The 9033-nt window shown below is 32.3% G+C and overlaps 2 protein-coding genes across 2 annotated transcripts; one reads left to right on the top strand and one right to left on the bottom strand.

Moving 5' to 3' along the window:
* The first annotated feature begins 765 nt into the window (after positions 1-765).
* On the top strand, positions 766-3075 carry LOC106719559 (serine/threonine-protein phosphatase 6 catalytic subunit). Its single transcript, XM_045686371.1, has 6 exons — positions 766-1007; positions 1181-1326; positions 1820-1961; positions 2307-2461; positions 2540-2652; positions 2824-3075. Exons 1-6 carry the CDS (start codon positions 843-845, stop codon positions 3012-3014), a joined length of 912 nt encoding a protein of 303 aa, XP_045542327.1. The 5' UTR covers positions 766-842; the 3' UTR covers positions 3015-3075.
* A 231-nt stretch (positions 3076-3306) lies between these two features.
* LOC106719650 (eukaryotic translation initiation factor 3 subunit I) lies at positions 3307-5535 on the bottom strand. Its single transcript, XM_014514037.2, has 5 exons — positions 5437-5535; positions 5082-5308; positions 4655-4787; positions 4305-4472; positions 3307-3872 (listed from the first exon to the last, which is right to left on the bottom strand). Exons 1-5 carry the CDS (start codon positions 5437-5439, stop codon positions 3414-3416), a joined length of 990 nt encoding a protein of 329 aa, XP_014369523.1. The 5' UTR covers positions 5440-5535; the 3' UTR covers positions 3307-3413.
* Between the last annotated feature and the right edge of the window lie 3498 nt (positions 5536-9033).

Below are 9033 nucleotides of genomic sequence, written 5' to 3'. Positions count from 1 at the left end.
TAACATTAGATTGTAAGTTGTTCTAAAATGTATTACGTTAATACCTTTTTATGTTTTTATGTAGATTCTGTCAAATAGCATTTGATCCGTCCCGTTTGAAATGAATATCTTGTTTCTCCAATTTTTTAATAATTTTTAGTAGTAGCTTAAATTTTATTTAACCCATTCACCGCAGCATATCAACGGCACCACTCATGAGTAACAAAATGTAATAACATATGAAAATGTATTTGCATGTTTGTTTACATATTATTAAATAACTTTTGCCTCTTATTGTCTCATTATTATTCCTCAGACTTGCAACTTAGTTTTTATATTTTATATTATAAATGCGAAAGTTAAGATGGATGTTTGTTGGTTAGAAGGTATCTCCGGAACCGCTGAGCGGATCTTTATGAAATTTGGCTCAAACGTAGAACATAGTCTGGAAGAACACTTAGGCTACTTGTTTTTTAATTCGCCGCTGACGTAGTCGGCAGCTAGTTTTAATTACAAAATTTATATTATTAGCCTATTATTATATTATAGTATATTCTTTATTATTGCGAGCCATACTGCTTGTAAATTAAATACAAATGATTTGGGCTCATATGGGAGTAAAAATAATCAGATAATAAAAATTATTTCTCGCATTGGAGACTCCTGTTATGTCCATAGACTAAGCATATAACTATGGTTACAGCACTCTCACACCGCCACACAACAAAAATATAATCTGTTTGTACATTGGCGGCGTATCAAATCCTTGCTTCTGTCATCTATCTGTCACTGTCAGCAGGTTGTAACGAAGTTGGTACAACTTTAGTTTTAGTGAATTTATATTTTAACAAATAAAGTAGAAAATGAGCGACGTTGATAAGTGGATAGAAATAGCAAAGAAGTGTAAATATCTTCCAGAAGATGATTTGCGGGAATTGTGCAATATTGTGTGCGATTTATTATTTGAAGAACCGAATGTCCAACCGGTGCAGACGCCCGTCACTGTTTGTGGAGACATTCATGGTCAGGTAATACAGCACTGAGTTTTTGGACAAACCGGTTTATTTAATCTGCTTATTACACTGGACATCATCCTTAAAGGGATTTGTTTTAATGCTTTTGGCTAAACTTCTCTCATGACTGATGTCTTTTTGTGTGAATGTTATATTTTTTATTTGTGTCAACTTTGTATACTTTTCAGTTTTATGACTTAGAAGAATTATTTCATATAGGAGGTCAAGTACCGCAGACTAAATATATATTTATGGGAGATTATGTAGACCGTGGCTATTACAGTTTGGAGACATTAACATTGTTAATGGCTTTAAAAGCAAGATATCCAGACAGGTATTGGTTTGATAAGTTTTACTATTTACCTCTGACTACTAAATTTCATACAATATAACAATTGTAACAGCAGTGTGGGTAACAACAAATAATAATAATTTTCAACATGACATTTAAATTGGTTCAATTCTAAATTAAATTTCAATAATTTAATAAAATTTTCCTAAGGATAGTATTTACTATGTTTTATTTAAAACATTTCCATACATCATCATTATTATTCAAAAACAATAATTAATTATAAAGTTGAAATCTGTTTCCTGTCTTAGATGGATGGATGTTTGTTAGAAGGTATCTTCAGAATGCATTAACAGATCTCGAAGAAATATGGCATAGATTTAGAACATAATCTGGAAGAACACATAGGTTACTCATTAAGTTCTTTTATAGTCAGCTAGTTTATCATAATTTCATTAGATATATCCTAGTCATTCTAGTATGCTAATTATTGTTATCATGTTAACTTAATTCAAAATTTGTTGTCATTCCACAGGATAATTCTACTTAGAGGTAACCATGAAACCTGCCAAATAACAAAAGTTTATGGTTTCTATGATGAATGTCTAAATAAGTATGGCAATGCAAATGCTTGGAAAGACTGCTGCAGAGTTTTTGATCTCCTTACAGTAGCTGCTGTAAGTATGATTATTTCAATAAAATTAATATGGACATTCACTTTAGCTTAAAGTGACCAGATATCATGGGGGTGCTGCTGCCAACTATTCTCATGTTTTCTACATTTGCGGCTTGACCGATTCTCATGAAATTTTGTGAGCATATTGAGTAGGTCTGAGAATCGACCAACATCTATTTTTCATACCCCCCTCCCATTTAGTTTTTTTTAACTGCGTGCGGACGGAGTCGCGGGCGATAGCTAGTGTATATATATATATATATATATATACTTTAATCATAGGTACTCCTTATGCACTTTGTTATTAATCTGTTCCTCATACTAAAAAATGCTAATGTTTTTTCAGCTAATAGATGAGACAGTATTGTGTGTTCACGGTGGATTGTCACCTGAGATATCAATGTTAGATCAAATCAGATGCATAGATAGAAATCAACAGATCCCTCATAAAGGAGCATTTTGTGACCTGCTCTGGTCAGATCCGGCAGATATTGAAATGTGGTAAGTATCTTTGGTAAACTGTCTATGAAGAAATTTATGTAAAGATTAATGTTTAATATAAGCATTTATTAATTTCAGGTCATTGAGTCCAAGAGGTGCGGGCTGGTTGTTTGGAAGTAATGTAACAGAACTCTTTATGAACTACAATAATTTGAATTTAATATGCAGAGCACACCAACTTGTTAATGAAGGTTTGTTTATTATGTATACAAATATAAGATAAAAAAAATTGTATTTTTGTATGTTTTATATAAATCCAAAAACAATCGGACTATGTTGCAGGCAAAAACTAGTGTTTATTTATTTTAAAGGAAAAAAATATATAGGATTATTAATAAATTAAATTATGTTTTATTTTTCAGGATACAAATATATGTTTGACAAAAGACTGGTTACAATTTGGTCTGCACCAAATTATTGCTACCGCTGTGGCAATGTTGCTTCCATAATGGAATTTCTAAGTGTGAATGACAGAAATGCTAAAATATTCCATGCAGTGCCAGATAGTGAAAGAGAAGTGCCTCTACAGAATACAACACCATACTTTTTGTAATCTATGTATAAGATTAATTATATTTTAAGCGCAATCATACTACTGTTTAGATTATTTTGTACAAAACATTGTTGAATATTTAAATGCAGTTTCATTTTTACATTTAAACATTATATCAATTAGCAAAAAATATTTGTTATATTTTTGCCTTTAAATTATGCAGCCAAAATACTGATCATCAGTTTCAACCGACCAATAAAATTCTCTTAATCCTCCCTGTGATAATGAGTTAAGGGGATTTGAATGAAATAAAGTCTATGTCTAAAGTATGTTATTTATTCATTAATTGTGAATGTGTTTTCTTGAATTTACAAAATAAAGAAGGACACAAAATGAAAATTATCCACGGTTTAGACAAGTTTTATGACAATACAAAATACAATGTATTCTAATTATTTGTTAATCTCTGTTGTAGTCGAATGTATAATCAAAGTAAGATTGGTCAAAGCTCTGCACGCGTACGTAGCCGTCTTCACCGCCAGATGCATAACTTTTCCCATCAGGGTGGAATGCCAAACTGTTGATGGGACCGAAATGACCTTTTACACGTCCAAATTCCTCTTCAAACACTAAGTGGAAGAAACGAGCATCGAATTTGCCCTGCCTAGTTGACGTTGTTGTTACTTCCATAGCATCTTGACCACCCCCAAGTACTACATGATCGAGAATAGGGCTCAATGCAGCAGAGTTAACTGGACGCTCAGTTTTATATTCCTTGAGAAGTTCCAGGGAGCTGGTGTCAAAAAGTTTAGCAGTCTGATCTTTAGAGGCTGTGATAAACATAGTTCCATCACGAGAGAGCTGCATGTCATTGATTTGATGGTTGTGCTCCTTGATTGAATGAACTTTTTTACCAGTCTGTAAATATAAATAAATTAGAGTCGGATATCTTCAAGCAACTATAATGATGTTAAATGACAGTTAAGAACACAAATTTAGGAAAATTGTGAATGATTTTCTAAAGGTACTTTGTTATAGAGTAGCATTTTATCATCATCGATCCACAACATGCCCCTCAGAGGCTCAGAGCCTACCCCAAGTCAAGGATGACTAGGCCATAATCAACCACTTTGTCCCAATACAGGTTGGTTGACTTCAAACATATCTTTGAATTTCTTTGCAGATATACATAGGTTACAATGTTTTTCATCACCGTAAGTGGATATGATTAGCAATTTAAAAGCAAAATTTAGTTAAAAACCATAAGTTCTACCATCCCTCCATTAGTTAAGAGCATGAGAGAGCCAATATTTTTTATACAAATGATTCAAAAGTTTTCTTTATACATACCCTCAGGTCCCATTGGATCAGGTCACCTGCCTCATGACCAGTAATGATAGTCTCATCTAAAGTTCCCCATACCATTGATGTAACTTTTGAATCTGTAATTTCCCACTTCAAAATTGGGGACTGGCTAGAGATGGAGTCATCAACGGTTCTAGTATCAATTATAAAGACCTGCAAAAAAAGTTTATATGAATTATTACCAAGCTCAGTGCAACTAAAATTTTTGGTACAAAATATTTCCGCCATTAACCAATGATAATATGTTTATGCTACAAACTAATCGCAACTTTATAACATAAATATCAAACTATGATTGCATGATAAGATTTAAAGCAGTATTTAGAAATGTATACCTCACAAGGATGACCCATAGCTTTGTCAGTAGTGTAGGCAGCCTGGTATGCACTATAGCTGAAGTTACATGTTCTCACTGATGAATTTGTTTTAATAGTTGCTATGTTTTTACCAGTTTCTAAGTCCCATAATCTGAAAGCAACATTAAAAGTGTGATTTGGAGAAGACTAGACATGAATGCAAAATGTAACATGATAGGGCAAGGTAAGACAAAACCCAATGATGCAATGATCGGCAATTATTTGTTGTTGAAAAAGCTGCTTATTTTAATCGGACAGTTGGTATATATATTCGAGCTTTGACACCTCTAAGAAAAAACTTTCAACAATGTCTATAAAGTTAACAGAAACTAAAGGGAACAGTGTAACAGACATGCTCAAAGAATTTAGAGGTTGCAATAAAAATGTGATAGAAAATGTACCAAACCTGCAAGAGCTGTCTCCGCCACCAGTAATAAGGTTAATCGTCTGCCAATCAACATCAAGACACCAAACGACACCACCATGACCGTTGAAAGTGCCCAAACGTTCACCGTTTAAAGACCACCAAACGTTTGGCTTTGCATCCTTTGCAGCAGAAAATAGCAAGTCACCTTCTCGGTTATACTTGATCTGCGTAATGGCACGCTCGTGCCCTTGTAGCATAAGAGGTTTCTGAAAAATACAGAGGACGAAATCACTCGTACTGTTTAATGTTATCACGTATTTATTATTATTATAATGGTGCATTGATTGAAAATTACAAAATAATTTAATTTAGCTATAAAGCTGTCGAGCCTTACCATTTTTACAAATATTAAAATGAATAATTACAGAAAAATCAAGAAAAACTAAATTGTGACATGTGGCGGTTGCGGTTATTTGACAGAAAGGGGTTCCTTAAAGAGTAGAGTATAAATGTTTACAGACAAAAAAAAAAGAAAGTCAAGCACAGAGTATAATTATTGAATGGCACAGAATAAAAAATGTCACAGATTAAAAAGTATGATATCAAGAAGTTAAAACAATCTCAAAACACTTCTTATCATTGATAACTACCGAGCACATCGGGTTAGTCGGATAATAATTGTTGTTTATTTATCACGTACATGCGTCTTTGGCTTCTTACACGTAGACGCTGGATGCTATGGTAACGGGAATCCAAACCAAAAAGGAGTCTTTTAAATTGTAAGTTTTTTATATTTTATCAATTCTGAACAACAAGCTACCTTACCTGAAACTTTATGTAAAACTTTATCATACATAATATTTAACAAACATTGCAACTGGATTGTAGTGCGCCTTAGAGTAAAAAATGTTAAGGCAATTAAAACAAAGAAAATATTTCACATACATTTTATTTTCTTAAGTTATTAACCATTGATTTCCAAGAGTACAACTAAAAAACAAATTAAAGTACAAACACGTTATGCATCGCTAACTAAACACAACTGTAGGTAACTCCTCTTGGCAAACCAAAACACGATCGCTTGACTAACAGCCGGCGCACCACTCGAACGATACGAGTCACAACTTCCCGAAACACTTCATACACTCAGTGTGATTCTTAATTTGGTCGAATTATAACAATAGTCTTTTAACCATCAAGAAAGATACATCGAACAGCAACTAATGTGACTTGCTACACGTAAACATAGAACCCTAAGGTATCGTAATACTTAAACGTACTAGCTAAGTCTGAAAGCGATAAGTCTTGATATTGAGCGAGCCCAACTATATAAATATGTGAGATATAGCACACTCAACCACATCGAACTCTGAATATTGAAATAATGGCAGCTAATAGACATACGTGCGTTTTCCAGTGGCACTTTCTGTTAGATTGTGGAGTTATAAAACTGGGTGTCATACTTAAGTTACATATTTATTACAGTTAACAAAGGCCTACACAATAGAACGGACTTTGAAGACATGAAATCATTAAAAAGCGAAACGTGTTTGTTTGTGTAACCGTAACAGAAAACACCATTATTGATATTTCAATAAACGACGTATAACTCGTAGATATTTGTAATATTATAGTATAATGTAAACTTAAGGGTTCAAAAAATCCTCTGTGACATGTAGAGTTACATACAACAAACACTCAACGTTTCCAAATATATATTCTCTTACAGATTTACACTCGTTTAATTGTAACTAATTACATTGTCTAATGTACACAAATTTCAAACTTTCTTTTACTCAAAAGTACAAGAAACGATATTATTATACACAACAAACCTTACCTTACTTATGAATGTGAAAATATTTCGTCACAATATCTTAGACGTAATTAATTTATTCTCTTATGGACTGTAAAGAAAGTGAGAAATGCATTAAGTTTTTTTTGTTACATTCTTATAAATATATTAACATCGTTACGTTTACATTACTATTTATTTATATCAGTCAAAATATTTTTTTTGCCATATTATTTAGATCTTAACTCTTAGACAACTTCGCAACAAGTTATGTGATTCGTTTATTAATAAAGGCTCCGACATGTATTTAGTCATGTATGGTTATACAAAGCTTGCTGTGTGTCATTACTAATCGTTGATGTATCCGTTATTTTTACACTAAATTATATAAATATAAATTCGAAATTATTTTCAGGTTCATATAATGATAGAGTTGTCATCGCATCAATTGACTTATCAACTCTATTATAGATAAATTGAAACCTTTTTTTACGGAAAAAGTAGTGAAACTATATAATCTGTCCAATAAATATAAAAAGTATGTGAGAAGCTCGTTATAACATATTACTCTTAGTCCAAGTGGTGTAACGGCTCGTAACAACTCGGAATAGACATGATAAGATAATGACAATTTTATACGTCGTAAATAATTTTGTATTTACATTTATATTTGACAAAATGTATAGCCTCCGGGGGCTCGTGTACTAATCTAATTAGGTACTCGACAGTAATGCGCCAATTTCATCGTTTATTTATTAACAATACTATCCTTTGTACAACGCCAATAACATCCTTACATATCTAAGTCCTCTCTGATACACTGCCGTTAGTTTCGTCTTAACTTTAAGCTAGGTTACTAACAAAATAAGTGTCAATATTACTTATACATACCGTTAACATATTTAGTAGAATGATGCGCGATTTGCGACTATAGTTATTTTTACGATTTCCCTCATTACAATGTTTAAAAATCTATGAAGGCATCTTTACCTCAGACTTTAGATTTACCACCGTCGTTCTGATGGCGTTATTTTTAGAACTAATTAATTATAATTTAAGTTATTTAAAATTGAATAAATAAATATATGTAGTTACCCAATTTAAGGGAGGGCTTTGTTGTTAATTAAAAGCTCGCCGATTAAAGGCCGGCGCGGTGCCGGCTCGTCGCGTCGGCTACGCGGCGTGAGCCCGACGTAGGCCCGGCTGTAGAAACGCTCGCTTTTGTATGGCTTATAAACGATTCGCGCATATATTTCCAATATATTATCACTGTTCCGTTATCACATTTAACTAATAATTTCGCGAATGTCAATTAACTTATTAGAAAAAACGTAATTAAAATATATAACGAAATTAATAGAAAAACTATTTAGGCATTTGATGGCAGTATCGTAACTGGTTGTATTCAAAATCTAATAATAACAATGTACAAAACACATACCCACTAAGACTTAACTAATGGTAACACGTTGAGGAACGGACGCTTCTCGCACGTTCAGGTAACATGATTCTCAAATTACATAATATTTGTAAGATAAATTGACCACCTAGTTTATGCAACTTATGATGTTTACCCGACTAAGGAAATGAAGCGTTATTTATAACATTTACAGATGTTTCGTTTTATGTGCTTCCAGTATTTTTAATAACTAAATTAAATTATACTATATCTGTTACTAAAAAAAAGATGCAATTTGAATTATAATTCGGAAGTAGAGAATTAAAAATAATAAAAAGTCCAATTGGTTCACTAAATAATTTAATAATTTTACATCTCGAATATTTATTTTATAGTTGGTCATTTAAAATCGAATTCGAGATGTAGAAATTGGATTGTATAAAAATTTGCTGAAGGAATAATGATTGGGGCAATTTATTCGTACACTAGTTTGAAGAGTTAAATCATATAGAAATAAACGCGGAAAAGTATTTACCTAAAACCTAAGTCCCTAGAACGAACTTTTTGGTTGTTTTTTTTTTACTTAATTTTAACGCGGCATATTTCTGCCGACCTATACTATATCTAATGGTAACTGTTCACCGTTGCTGGAACGTTTATTACAATTTCATAATATTAAAGATTAATACATTTTTTATTAACGATAACGGCAATAACTTTAAAAATACAGGCAGTGATGTCTGACAGTGTCGTGAAAAATTAACACTATTTTTTTAAGAACAATTAGTCAAAAGAGC

The sequence above is a fragment of the Papilio machaon genome, chromosome 3 (genome assembly GCF_912999745.1).
Source record: "Papilio machaon chromosome 3, ilPapMach1.1, whole genome shotgun sequence".
Classification (NCBI taxonomy): domain Eukaryota; kingdom Metazoa; phylum Arthropoda; class Insecta; order Lepidoptera; family Papilionidae; genus Papilio; species Papilio machaon.
Note: the sequence above shows the minus strand (reverse complement) of the source record. Positions and strands in the feature narration are given on the sequence as shown.

Coding starts and splice junctions, on each gene's coding strand:
- LOC106719559 (XM_045686371.1), top strand. CDS start 843: ATGAGCGACGTTGATAAGTGGATAGAAATAGCAAAGAAGTGTAAATAT. Junction 1,327..1,819: donor AAAGCAAGATATCCAGACAG/GTATTGGTTTGA, acceptor GTCATTCCACAG/GATAATTCTACTTAGAGGTA. Junction 1,962..2,306: donor ATCTCCTTACAGTAGCTGCT/GTAAGTATGATT, acceptor ATGTTTTTTCAG/CTAATAGATGAGACAGTATT.
- LOC106719650 (XM_014514037.2), bottom strand. Junction 4,788..5,081: donor GGCGGAGACAGCTCTTGCAG/GTTTGGTACATT, acceptor TGTTGCTTTCAG/ATTATGGGACTTAGAAACTG. Junction 4,473..4,654: donor CTATGGGTCATCCTTGTGAG/GTATACATTTCT, acceptor CTTTTTTTGCAG/GTCTTTATAATTGATACTAG.